Here is a 13,967-nt window from a genome sequence, read left to right as displayed (position 1 = left end):
CCAACCCTGATCCGTGAAGGCTCTGAGAGGATGCTTTGGTGCCATATACCCCCACCCCGTTTCCTACCACTCTCAGAGTGAATGACGGCTTTTGGGCACAGGTGTCTTTGCAGATGTATCTTGTCAGGTCGATAATTTTTTAACCTTTTACTCATTTCTAACCACCTGTCGAAGATTTGCGTTGGAATCTGTATCGCCGCCGCCATAAAAACTACAACTCCCAGAAGGCTCAGCGGCGCCGCACCCCGCCTTGATGCCACGTGCCCCGCCCTCCTCACTTTCTATTGGGTGGCAGCCTACCCTCCTCGCCTATGATTGGCTGCGGCGAGCCAGCACGTGTGTCTGCGCCGTGTTTGGGGGGGCGCAAGATGGCGGCGGGCGACGCGGTTGGGAGGTACCGGAGCACTGTGGGCAGGAGCAAGGACCCCTCGGGGCTGCTCATCTCGGTTATCAGGTAGGGGCTGCCCCGCTCCGCATCTTCCGGGCCTCTGAGGGGGACCCAGGGCCGGGTGCGGGACATGCAGTGCTGCGGAGGCCTGCCCGGCTCGGACTTCCGGGATGTGGGGTTTCTCCTGGGCATGGGGTGAGCCCAGGCTTGGGTCCTGCTGGCCCTGGAGTGCTAGGGAGGCTGCAGTGCTGGAGAAAGCCTTGTCCTGAGGGCTGTCCCGCTGTCCTGCTGCCCTGCCCGGCTCTTTTCCTCCTGCTCCCAGTGCTTTGCTTCATCCTGGGGTCAGAGGGGCCTGGACAGGATGATGGAGGGGTTGAGACCAGCGGGGTGAGGTTCAACAAGGCCAAGTGCCGGGTGCTGTGTTTTGGCCACAAGAGCCTCCAGTACTGCTCCAGCCTGGGTAGAGGAGCCGGGAGTTTGTGCAGCAGGACAGGACCTGGGGGTGCTGCTTGACAGCAGCTGAACGCGAGCCCAGGTGGGCAGGAAGGACAATGGCACCTGGTCTGTGCCAAAGTTTGTGCGGCCACAGGACTGGAGAAGTTATTGGGCACTGATGAGGTTGCACCTTGGATGCTGTGTCCTGTTCTGGGTTTAACTCAGAGGACATTGAGGGGCTGGAGCAGACCCAGGGAATGGGCTGGGAAGGGTCTGGAGAAACAGGAGGGGCTGAGGGAGCTGGGAAGGGGCTGGAGAACCAAGAGGGGCTGAGGGAGCTGGGAAGGGTCTGGAGAACCAGGAGGGGCTGAGGGAGCTGGGAAGGGTCTGGAGAACCAAGAGGGGCTGAGGGAGCTGGGAAGGGGCTGGAGAACCAGGAGGGGCTGAGGGAGCTGGGAAGGGTCTGGAGAACCAGGAGGGGCTGAGGGAGCTGGGAAGGGGCTGGAGAACCAGGAGGGGCTGAGGGAGCTGGGAAGGGAATGGAGAACCGGAGGGGCTGAGGGAGCTGGGAAGGGAATGGAGAACCAGGAGGGGCTGAGGGAGTTTGGAAGGGTCTGGAGAACCAGGAGGGGCTGAGGGAGCTGGGAAGGGTCTGGAGAACCAGGAGGGGCTGAGGGAGTTTGGAAGGGTCTGGAGAACCAGGAGGGGTTGAGGGAGCTGGGAAGGGGCTGAGCCTGGAGCAAAGGAGGCTCAGGGGAACCTTGTGGCTCTGCACAAGTCCCTGCCAGGAGGGGACAGCCGGGGGGGTCGGGCTGTGCTCCAGGGAACAGGGACAGGAGCAGAGGGAACGGCCTCAGGCTGGGCATGGGGAGCCTCAGGGTGGATTTTAGGAGGAATTTCTACATAAGAAGGGTCTTCAAACACTGTAGGGACTCTGTCACTTTAGGGAGAGTGGTGGATCCCCATCCCTGGAGGTCTTGAAGAAAACACTGGACGTAGCACTCAGTGCTCTGGTGTGGGTGACAAGGTGGGGATCTGTCACAGGGTGGACTCAATGATCTTGGAGATCCCTTCCAAATTCACTGATGCTGTGAATAAACCCTGCAGGCAGTACCAGCTTAACGCCATTCATGAAGGCCAAGGCACTGTCCTGTTTTTGCTGTAGGGTCCATAAGTGACCCCCACCTTCAAAATGAGTAAAATTCATCTGGCTGGATATCTGGAGGACCAGCAAGTCCAGTGGGTGGACTCCACCCTGTGTGGGACTGCCAGAGTGGCCCAAGTGCTGCTGCTTCCAAGTCTGTCTTGTGGGCATTGAAAAGGAAGAGTTGTGCCTGGTCATGTTTAGCCACTGATTTTTGTCTGCCCACATTCCTGAGCTTGGCTCTGCTGGAGGATGGTTCTGTGATAGAGCTGGAAGTGAATTTACTCTTTTACCTCCAGAACTTTCTGTAACTGGTTGTAAATCTTTTCGCTGCTGCTTAAAACCAGAGGACTGGCTGCTGATCGCCCACACTGAAGGTTTTGAATGTTCTCACGCGTTTTAAATATTCTCACATGTTTTAAATGCTCTTGCATGTTTTGAATGTTCTCCCTCAGTGGATGTGGGCAGCTGCAGTCACACCAGCAGGATGCTGGCAGTTGTAATGAGCTCCCAAACTTTGGCTCCTACTCCAATGTCTGGGACAGAATCTGTAGTCATTCTGTTACTTTGGAGAAGTTATTGTGGTTCTGTGTCTAGAAAAAGTTATGATTTAAATGTCCTCTGTAAATTATTATGCTTAGGACAAAATTAAATTATTTTTCATCGCTCTGGCCCTTGAAATCTTGCAGAACTTGAAGGAGATGTTGGTTCTATTAAAAAAAAGGCAGCTGGTGCCACTGTCAGTGGAAGAATAATAAACATGCACTGGTTGTGCAGCATTTCCTGTTGTAATCATCTTTTTTCCATGTTTCCTGTAATTTCCAAGAGTATTTTAAGGTCTTCCTTTTGTACCTGTATTTTAATAAATCCAGGCTTATTAAATTGATTTAAAACCAGAAGAATGAGCTCACAGTGCTCTGTTCTCCAAATAAAAAGAAATGTTTGTCTCAGAGTCTTTAGCTTCCAGGCACTGATCCCTTGGCTAGTTTAGGCCCAGTTTTTAGACACAACACTGAGTTATTGACTTTATGAAATTAAAGTTATTCAATAGAACAGCCTGATAACTAAACTTCCAGGATTTAATTAGAACTTGGTTTGGATGTAGAGATTCTCTGCAGAGCTTGACGTGTCAGGTTGAGCCTGACCATGAAAACCTGAGGGTAGAACTGATTGCAGAGGAAGGAAAAAGTGTTGTGATAATAATATTGATGTTTCTTAGGCTTAGCCAAGTGCAGAAAGCAAATGGTGTGAAAAGTAATTTAAATCACTTTTCTCCAGACGTTGTTTTTGTGTAGGAGATCAGGTGAGGATGCACTTGCCAAGCAACAGGTGAATTTTTTAGTGGTTTGTATGGTCATAAAATACCACTGCAGACAAATTTAAACTCGTGTGGCTTAAATGTAATTTTACTCAGCTTCAAAAAAATATTACAAATCTTAACAGTGAGCTGTTGGTTTGAAATGTGTCCGAGTTTCCTTTTGTTGATGGCTTTATTTCCAAAACATTTATGCATAATAGAGGCTTCTGCCAATCCTTGTGGTTTTATACCTGCATGTCCCTGTTTATGTAGGATGTTTATTTCTCCCTTGTTGCTGTGTGAAAGGTCCATAAAGGGAACAGTGGATGAAAAACAGCAAAACGTTGCATTTTCTGCTGTAAACAAACAAAACCAGAGGAGCTTCTTTAAGTATTGATGTTTTACTTGGTTATAGCAAAGACATGGATGTTTTCCAAAAAATAAACATTGTTTAGGTCTGTAAAATCTCTTTGTATTGTCTGTGAAGTGCTTTGAAGGGTGAAGCTGAAAGGCTTTCTGTAAATAGAAATTATTTTATTAATGGAGGGATAATTTCTGATATTTACTCGAGCTTAGCAGCTCTCACTCACAAGAGATTGAATAATTCCCTTTTCTGTGATCCCAGATTTAGGGATTCTTGTAGTTTTGTGACTGGACTTCCCAGGAGAAAGTGTCTCACTTTCAGGGAGAGTGTTTAGGGTGAGATCCATGACCAAGTTTAACTTGCATAGCAGCACTAAAATCCAGTCAGAAATGGAATTTTATGGGCTTTGGGAATTTTAAGTTATCCCTGCTCTCTGTGGTGCTGCTTTTCAGCAGCTCTGAGATGAAGGAAAACCCAACAGGAAAGAGAGCCCCACTTGTGATTCCTTTCTGTCCCTCTGAAGTGTCCTTTTTTCCTGTTGTGTCAGGGAACACATTTGCTCTTTGTGAGTTGTTTCCTGTAGGAGGATCCCTGCACTCATGGAATTCACCTCGGTTTTCTGGATGTTGCAGAGAACAGAGACTAAAGGCAGCCACAAGGATGGATTAATTTGGAATTTGAGGAGTGGGGGATGTGCAGCTCTCCCAGGACAGGACTGATCCATCCCAAAAGAGCCAGGAGCTTCCAGGGAATTCCCAGATTTAGGAAGGTGTAGTTCCACCCCCAGCAGCGCTGGGGTCACACTGAGTTCTTGGCCAGTTCCCCTCTTGTTTCTCCCAAAGGAGAAACCAAGGGATTGTCCCCAACAATAAATCTTTTGGAAGTAAAGAGTGGCTGGGAAGCTTAATGAATGTTTGCAAAGTCTGCCCTTAAATTCCCACTTTGGCTGCAGCTCCAGGGAGCTTTCCTTCTTTTCCCTGTGCCTTTACAGCTATTGGAAGTACCTTCAATTTGTTCTCATCCTTAGAGTGCTGAGGAGAAATGAGCATTATTTGCTACAAGAAAACAGTTCCTGGGATTGTGACTTCCAGAGTGGATATTGGATATCAGAGCTTTGCAGCTTCTATCCCTGTGCTGCTGCACTTGTGCTCATTCCTCAGCACACCCACCTCCAAAACCTGCTCATTCTTTCGTGGATAAGAAAAATCCCTCCATTTCCTTAAATAAAACATACTTTGTAAGGTCAAGATGCTGTCACAGCTCTCTCCTGCTGATCCCAGGGGCTTTGGCAATGGCTTTTTAAAAACCATGCAGATAATGGAGCAAATTTGGTTTACCTGCTGGAGGACAACTCGGGGATGGAATATTTTCTTTTATCACTCAGAGGACAAACACGTGTTTGTATATTGATTTTTCTTAACCTTTTGTTTTGTTGGTAGCTGGTTGAAGCAGCTTTTGTATTTTGAAACAAGCAACCTGGCATTTAGCAAATGGTTTTTTTTTTTTAAGACAGAGAGATCTTGTCAGATTTTTAATTGGTGAACGTGTCTGCTTTTTAGTTATTGTTGGGCGTTTTTCTTCCCAATTAAAGGTTGCTATTTTTTAAAACTGGCCTTTAATAGCTTCTTTAATTGGGGGAAAACAAACTTGAGCAGTGACTCCATAAGACCTCAGTGAAACTTTTGTGCTGAGCTTTCACATAAGCAGACGCACCCAACAGATCTCTGCAGAAACTGAGATTGCAGGCAAAAAACCTTGCCCAAACTTTATTTTTCACAAGTGGGATTCTTTTTCTCTAGTGCTTGTGGCCATTATTTTTATTATAAGTGAACTTGCTGAATGGATTTTGCTACTGACCTGGCATTTGGTCTTTTCTGTGTCTAAAACAGTAGAGCTGAGATGCCAGTTTGTGATGGAGAGTGAGGAACAGGGATGTGGAGCTGCTGCATTTGAGAAATAGCTGCTACAAGGAATAAACTCGAGTTATTCTGATCTGTAATGGTCTCTTAAAACCAGTTTTATTGCAAATGGTGTTTTCCAGTGTTATAAAGGTAGCAGTTCTTCTACGAGAAAAGTACTTCAGAAATTCCCTGAAAATAAATTGTATATGGCAGAGTGTGGTTATAAACTATAAATTTCCTTGAAATGATCTCCAGACACTTGTATAAAATGTTTAGGTATTTTGCAAGTGTTGGGCTGTAGATTGGTACAGCCCCTTGGTTGCATTTAAAAATGAGTAAATGTGAATACACAACCACATAGAAAAGGACAAGAGGTGTGACTGTGCCAAGTTAAAAGCTCAAAGTCCTTTATTTTTCAGCTCTTATTTTAGCTTTAGGTGGTGCAGAGCTGGAGTTGAACCCACCCTGGCAAAACCAGGAAGTGCAAATACTGGGTTTTGTTAGGAAATGGTTGTGCTTTTAACTCTTTCAGAGCTGTTGCCTTCAACAGCTCTTGGTTCAGGTGCAGTTTTGAAACCTTCAGGTGAATGATGAAATTCCCCAAGCCCCCTGCTGCATGTGTTACCAAGGATGGGTTCATGGTGCAGCGTGGGGAGTGGCTCCCAAAATATTCTTTATGCTGGAATGATCCAGGTGACAGGTCTGAGTAGCACTGTCCAGCCTCTGCTCTTGCAGATCTGGGAATACTGATCCTTAGGGCTTTGGCTTTCTCCTGGGAATGTGGTCATACATGGAATGGCTGATTTAATTTTTGGATCTAAAATTAATTGCCAAAAGAAGAGTTGGTCCCTGTGGTTTCCTTTATGTGGAGACAGTCCTGGACAGGGTCTCACACAGTGGAGTGGGAGCTCAGTCCCTCTGCTTGTACCTGGAGGTGTAAGTGCCATCTCCTGGGGCTGTTTGCAGCCTCCATCCCTGTTTCTACTTGGGAATTGTGCAGCTCTTTGCTGTCCCTGGGGTTTTCCTGTGTGTGGGATTGAAACTCTTCCTGTGCTGCTGTTGGAGCCATCTGAAGGAGGGGAATTGTGTTGAGGCCACTGCAGTCCAGTCTTTGTTTCAGAAACCAGCTGATCACTCACTCCCCTGGCATCCTTTGTATTGGGTTGAGGAAATTTGATTAAAGGTTGGTTAATTTAGCAAAATAAAGAATTCCTTGCTGGTATTTATTTAGATGGTTGGAAGCTGCTCAGCCTTTTTGCTGCATCTCTCTTGTACCCATCTGCGAGTCCTCAATGATAAAAAGATCACCAGCTTCTGTTAAAAGTGCTCTAACCAACTGTGTGTAAACAGCATGAAAGATTAATGGAATGTAAGTAGAGGAGGAAAATGTTTTAAAATGCTCTGTTTGCTCTGGGTGCTTAACAGGATTGTGAACAGACTTGGTGCTGCTGTTTTTGTAGTGAGTTATTTCTTTGCTCAAGGGAGAGGGAGTTCCCTGCAGGCTGAGTACCTTTGTTCCCCTTGGTGCGGGTGGAAGGTGCTGGCCTCAGGATTTCACTTCTTTTAAAATTTATTATTTATAGTTGTTCAATCAGTTTTTAGAATACATTTCCCATGCCCATTGACTTGGACACTACAATTTTTGATTACCTGCTTTCCAGCACCTCCTGGTCTCTGAGAAGAAATATCTTTCCTGAATGCTTTAATTCATTTCCTCAAATCCAGAATTTCACAGGAACAATCCATTAACCTATGAAAATAATGAAAAAACATTCAATATGTTGCTGCCAATTTAAATTGTTAAATACCTTTTGGAGTCTTTTTTTTCCTTCTGTCTGGCTTTGTTTTATAAGGACCCAACTTTTACAGTGGCTTCCATGAGCCTCTGGAGAGGTTTCAAAACATGAATTATCAGATTATGCACTTTGAGGTTAAATAGTGCTGGAAGCTGTAGATCACCCCATTTGGGACTTGTCTTTAAGACAACAGTTTTCAATTATAAAATTGAAATAAGTCCATTTAGTTTAATGAACCTGTGGAAATTTGTAGCTCAGTGGAGACACAGTGGGTTGAAGTAGAGTTTTTCTTGTCCCAGGGAGCTTTTATAAAACATTTTCAATGTGATCTCTTGAAATTGAGCTGCTTGTGATGTCTTGTGGGGTGTAAGGGCAGTCAGGAGGAAGAATTTGTGGTGACTTGCTCTGGATAGGCTCTTTTCTGCAGAGAGGATGTTTGTACACCCATAAAAATAAAGTTGGAAGCAGGGGGAAATATGAATAAACCCCTGAATTTCAGAAAGGAGATCTTACTGTTTTCCCACTTATGCATTTTATTCCGATTAACACAGGGACTTAAATACTGATAAGGTAAATGTGTTCAAAATGTGTCTTTGATCTCAGGTGTTGCTTGACATTTTCACGGCAAGGCCCAGTCCTTGAAATGATCAGTGTCAAAGCCGCTGTGTGATGTCGTGTTTCCAGCTTTGAGGGGGAAGGCAGGAACAAACGAGTGCATTTGTCACGGGTTATTGCTTGCAGAGCACTTAAATGCATCTTCCACACCTCTGGGAAGTCAACACTTGATCCTCCCAACAACTTGCACTTCACACTCCCTCACTGCAGCAATTCCTGGGATCATTTTCAGCTTGACAGTGCCTGAGGAGCTCTCGGCTCAGGGCAGAGTGTGCTGGGCAGTGAAAGTGGGAGATGATCCCTCTCTTCTCGGGTACCTTTTTCCCCCTCACACACTGACCTCTCCTCCCTTCTCGGGTATTTTGTTTCCCGTCCCCCCCACACACACTGACCTCCCTTCTCGGGTACCTTGTTCCCCTCACACACTGACCTCTCCTCCCTTCTCGGGTACCTTGTTCCCCTCACACACTGACCTCTCCTCCCTTCTCGGGTACCTTGTTCCCCTCACACACTGACCTCTCCTCCCTTCTCGGGTACCTTGTTCCCCTCACACACTGACCTCTCCTCCCTTCTCGGGTACCTTGTTCCCTTCACAGACTGACCTCTCATCTCTGCGACCTTGTTCCCCTCTCTCACACGCTGATCTCTCTTCTCGGGTATTTTGTTCCTCACACATTGACCTTTCCTGCCTTCTCGGGTACTTGCTCCTCCCCTCACAGGCTGACCTCTCCTTCTTTCTCGGCTACCTTGTTCCCCTCCCTCACATACTGACCGCTCCTCCGTTCTCGGGTACCTCGCTCCCCTCACACGCTGACCTCTCCTCCATTCCCGGGTATTTTTTTGTCCCCCGCTCACACATTGACCTCTCCTCCCTCCTCGGGTACCTTGCTCCCCTCACACGCTGACCTCTCCTCCGTTCTCGGGTACCTTGCTCCTCCCCTCACACGCTGCCCTCTCCTCCCTTCCCCGTGCGGTTCCCCGGCTCTCAGCGTTCCCGCCTGGCGGAGCCCTCGGGCTCGGTGCCGCTCTCCTGTGGCTGTGCTCCGCTGTCCGAGCACCACTAATGCTACAGCAAACACAAAGGCTCGAACCCAAATGAGAAAGCAAATGCTGGAGTTGCTGTGTGGCCACGGCCATCAGCAGTGGGAATAACTGCATTCTAATAGGTTTCTTTTTACTCTGCTTTTTTTTTCCTCCTACTTTTAATACTGAAGTTTCCTTGGCACATTACAGCTGATTCCCGCAGAGAGGAGACTGAGCTTTCTAGACATCCACAATGCTCTGCTGAAATTATTATTTGTTGCTTCTAGCAACTGCTTCCTTTGTTTAACTCCACAAATCCTTTGTTGTTCACAATTGTCTTTTGGCTAAAGCTGTACTCTTCTGTACCTTGTTGTACTCTGGTTTGTATTTCAGGTCCTTTGGTGTGGTGTAACACAGAGGATAACAAGACAAAATAATCCCCTTAATTTTCTTTCCTGAGGGGTGATTTTGATATTTTTAATGCTGTACTGTGTATTTTATTATCTGGACGTGTGTATGATAATTACGTGGTACATATCACATGAATCCCCCTGTGCTGGGCACTGCTGAGGTCCCATCTCATGTGATAAGAAGGGCATGGAGGGGCTGGAGCAGGTCCAGAAGGGAGCTGGGAGTGTTTGGAGAGCCAGGAGGGGCTGAGGGAGCTGGGAAGGGTCTGGAGAACCAGGAGGGGCTGAGGGAGCTGGGAAGGGTCTGGAGAACCAGGAGGGGCTGAGGGAGCTGGGAAGGGTCTGGAGAACCAGGAGGGGCTGAGGGAGCTGGGAAGGGTCTGGAGAACCAGGAGGGGCTGGGGGAGCTGGGAAGGGTCTGGAGAGCCAGGAGGGGCTGAGGGAGCTGGAAATGGTCTGGAGAACCAGGAGGGGCTGAGGGGAGCTGGGAAGGGTCTGGAGAACCAGGAGGGGCTGAGGGAGCTGGGCAGGGGCTGAGCCTGGAGCAAAGGAGGCTCAGGGGGACCTTGTGGCTCTGCACAAGTCCCTGCCAGGAAGGGACAGCCGGGGGGGTCGGGCTGTGCTCCAGGGAACAGGGACAGGAGCAGAGGGAACGGCCTCAGGCTGGGCCAGGGCAGGTTTAGAATTTGATAACAGGAATAATTCCTCCTGTGATGGGCTGTCCAGGAGGACACTAAATCTTTCCATTCCTGGAGGGATTAAATAACCCTGTGGTTGTGGTATTTGGGGATGTGGGTCAGTGGTGGCCTTGGCAGTGCTGGAGAAACAGTTTGACTTGATGAATTTATGGGTCTTTTCCAGCCTTAATGTGATAAATTGTGAAACATATTCAGCGGAGTTTTACAGTACTTTTGTCTAGTACCTCCCCAGCATTTGTTATCTGCAGATTTCTGAGTGAGCAGTAAAAGAATTATCCTTTAACTCTCACCGAAACCATAAAACAGTGAAAACCTCACCCAGTTTCTTTGGGAGGAATGGATCTTGTGTATCCCAGAAATTCTGGATTTTGCCCAGGGCTGCTGCTGCTGTTAAACAGATTTTTGGTGTTTTTGCTGGGGGAACAGGTCAGAACATCAGTGAGTCCTGCCTTGGCCACACATGAAATGCAGCTGGAGCTTTGAGCAGGACAAGCTTTCAGCCACGCTGCTTTGAGCACTTGGTACCACAGAGTGTGTGTTTGGAGCTTCAAAGGTGTTTTAAAGTGAGGAACTGGGAGCCTCAACAAGGTGTGTGATACAGCACAGAGCACTTGGAACAGGTGGTGGGAAGTTTACTGTGGATTCCTGTGAAAACTGGAGCTTTGTTTGATTCTCCCCCAGTGATTCAGCACTCAGTTCAATTGCACTTCACTAAAATGTTCTTTTCCCTGATCAGATGAGAACTATTTAAATTTGATCAACCTGCCTTTTTTTTTTGTGGTGTTTCCCACTGTCTTTAATGAGTATTTTCATTTGAATGAGCGAGTCTGTTTGAAGAAAAGTGAATTGCACGCTCAAAGAAACCTGATCCAGAAGGAAAAGAGGATTATTCCTGGATTTCCAAGCTGCACCTGTGCATCCTGTAATACTCTTTTCTGCCTTTAACCACAAATATTTACATAAGTCTGCTCTGATGTTGGGGAGCAGAAGAAAAAAGGCTTTTATAGGGACACAAAGACACTGAACACCCACAGTTGTGGTCAAAACCAGCAGGGTCTTCAACCCTCCTTTCTTTAAGAATTATCTGGTCTTAACTGAGCATTAATTTCCTAAAACTTGTATTTGCATTATCTCTTCCTTCAGTTTTGCTTAATAAAAAAAGAATCTGCAGAAGCATAATGCCCACATACTGTTACTGCAATGTTCTTCCTGTGAAACAAATTTTCTAGTCAGGAAATGGATAATTAAGCCTCAGTTTGCCATCCATAGCTTAGCAGTAATCACACTTAACAGGGCTGGCCCTAGGGCAGGTAAAATAGGCAGGCAGTTATCCACCCAGCCTGGCTGGAGGCATCAGGAAAAGCAAATTTACAGAAATGAAACATTTATTATTCATTAATGTTAACAGTTTTCTCTTAAAAATTGACATAATCTAATTTTCTTGCTGTTTTATTGGGCAGGTAGGAAGCTGACAGCGGGCTGGCAAAAGGAATTGCTCATCTGCACTAGAAAACAGAGAAAAAAATGTAATATAAACTGTGTGTGTGGGGGGGGGAAATGAGTCCTCAGAGTAAAGAGAAATTCTTGCTGAATCTCAAATCTGATTGCTGTTCAAAGTCTAATTGTGAAGTTGATGCCTGTAAATGGATCATCTTAAAGGCTGTAGCTGAATTTTTTGCCACAGTGCAAAATATAAGGGGGTGGGGGGCAGCAAAATGCAGGATTTGGTGGCAAAAATACTCCTGTGAAGGGAATGAAGTGACAGGGGATGAGATGAAGTAGGGGGGGTGTGGATGGCACTGCAAATTCAGGTTCACAACACTGAGTTTGTGCGTGCTCCAAAGGTATTCAGCACCTTCCAAACCTAAATGGGGATGGATTGTGGGCATTTGGAGCTTGAAAATTGATGGGTTTGCCTCCACCTGAGCTATTTTTGTTGTTGACCCTTGTAGAATAAAAGAGAGGGTAAAATGGGATGAAGGAGAATTGCTGTAAGGTGGAGGATGTTTGCTTTAGATGAGGTTTAAAGAAGAAATTCTTGGCTGGGAGGGTGGGGAGGGGATGGGCTGGAATTGCCAGAGCAGCTGGGGCTGCCCCTGGATCCCTGGAATGTCCAAGGGCAGGTTGGACACTGGGGCTGGAGCAGCCTGGGACACTGGGATGTGTCCCTGCCATGGCAGGGGTGGCACTGGAGGGGATCTAAGGTCCCTTCCCACCCAAACCTTTGCATGGAAATAGAGCTGCTTCTCCAGTGCTTCAGTCTGAGGTACATCCACAGGTGCTGTGTGCTAAAACTGAACCTTCCCCATCAAACAGGAAATAATTTCAGACAGAGGTGGAGGAGACTCTAGATCTGTATAGAAACCTGGTTTTTCCACATTTGCTGTGGACATCTATGTGAACAAAATACTCCATCCCCTGGAGGCTTTGTGGTTTGGCAGCACCAGCTGAGCTCTTTGGGCTGTGACTGCCTGTGGGACCTGCCCTGGTGCCAGGAAAAGCATTTCACAGGATCCCAGAATGACCAGGTTGGGAGAGACCTTCAATGGCATCGAGTCCAGGCCAGCCCCAAGGGCTCAGCCAGAGCCTGGCACCCAGTGCCACATCCAGGCTGGTCAAACACCCCCAGGGATGGGCACTGCACCCCCTCCCCGGGCAGCCATGGCAGAACTTTCTCCCCCTTGCTGGAAAAGCTTTTTCCTGCTCTCCAGCCTGGATTTGCCCTGGCCCAGCTCGGGGCTGTGAGCTCTGGCTGTGTCAGTGCTGCTGGAGACAGAGCCCAGCCCAGCTGGGCACAGGCACCTTTCAGGAGTGCAGGGAGGGCTGGGGGCAGCCCTGAGTCTCCTTTGCTGCAGGCTGAGCACCCCCAGCTCCCCCAGGGGCTCCTCGCAGGGTTTGTGCTCCCAGCCCCTCTCCAGCCTCGCTGCCCCTCTGGCCCTGCCCAGTGTGCCAAGGGCCTGCCCGAGCTGGGGGGCAGAGCTGGCACAGCACTGAGGTGTGCCCTCCCCAGTGCCCCCAGAGCTGGCACAGCACTGAGGTGTGCCCTCCCCAGTGCCCCCAGAGCTGGGCACAGCACTGAGGTGTGCCCTCCCCAGTGCCCAGAGCTGGGCACAGCACTGAGGTGTGCCCTCCCCAGTGCCCAGAGCTGGGCACAGCACTGAGGTGTGCCCTCCCCAGTGCCCAGAGCTGGGCACAGCACTGAGGTGTGCCCTCCCCAGTGCCCAGAGCTGGCACAGCATTGAGGTGTGCCCTCCCCAGTGCCCAGAGCTGGCACAGCACTGAGGTGTGCCCTCCCCAGTGCCAGAGCTGGGCACAGTGACCTTCCTGCTCCTGCTGCCACTCCATTCCTGACCTGGGCCAGGTGGCACTGGCCTCCTTGGCCACCACACTGCTGGCTCGTGCCCAGCTGGCTGTGTTCCTGCACCCCCAGGTCCCTTTGTGCCTGGCACTGCCCAGCCACACCATCCCCAGCCTGTGGCACTGCAGGGGTTGCTGTGGCCAAAGTGCAGGCCTGGGCACTTGCACTGATTAAACTTCATTCCATTTCCTGTGGTTGTTCTCAGTTTGTGCTGAGCCTCTTGGTCTGGGGACTGAGCAGACAAACCTGGTGTGCATTTCATCCACATCAAAGCTCTTTTTGTAGGAGTTTGGTGCAGATAAGCTGCCCACATTTGTGGGAACAGGAGTGATACACAGCATAAAGATTAACCTGTGTGTGATGTGTGTTCTCTGGTGGGATTGACAATGTTAAATCCTGGTTTGAGGCTGGGATGCTTTTGAGGCTGGAAAATAGCATTTTTACAGAGGGGGGTGAGTGGTTTCATAGTTCTGCAGCTGATCATGCCTGTGGCATTGCTGTGCTCCTGGAGTTATCTGTTGTGCCTATGATGAGTGGT

At 48.4% G+C, this 13,967-nt stretch overlaps 1 protein-coding gene across 1 annotated transcript in view; it reads left to right on the top strand.

The window, feature by feature from the left end:
- The first annotated feature begins 337 nt into the window (after positions 1 to 337).
- The window catches only part of EXOC4 (exocyst complex component 4), a 358,837-nt gene continuing 345,207 nt past the window's right edge, over positions 338 to 13,967 (top strand). The window contains exon 1 of the mRNA XM_030238605.2: positions 338 to 454. Within this exon, the coding sequence (XP_030094465.1) occupies positions 369 to 454 (86 nt within the window). The 5' untranslated portion in view covers positions 338 to 368. The remainder of the gene's footprint in view (positions 455 to 13,967) is intronic.

The sequence above is a fragment of the Serinus canaria genome, chromosome 1A, assembly GCF_022539315.1.
Source record: "Serinus canaria isolate serCan28SL12 chromosome 1A, serCan2020, whole genome shotgun sequence".
NCBI classification, from domain to species: Eukaryota; Metazoa; Chordata; class Aves; order Passeriformes; family Fringillidae; genus Serinus; species Serinus canaria.
This window is presented reverse-complemented; position numbering and strand designations above follow the sequence as displayed.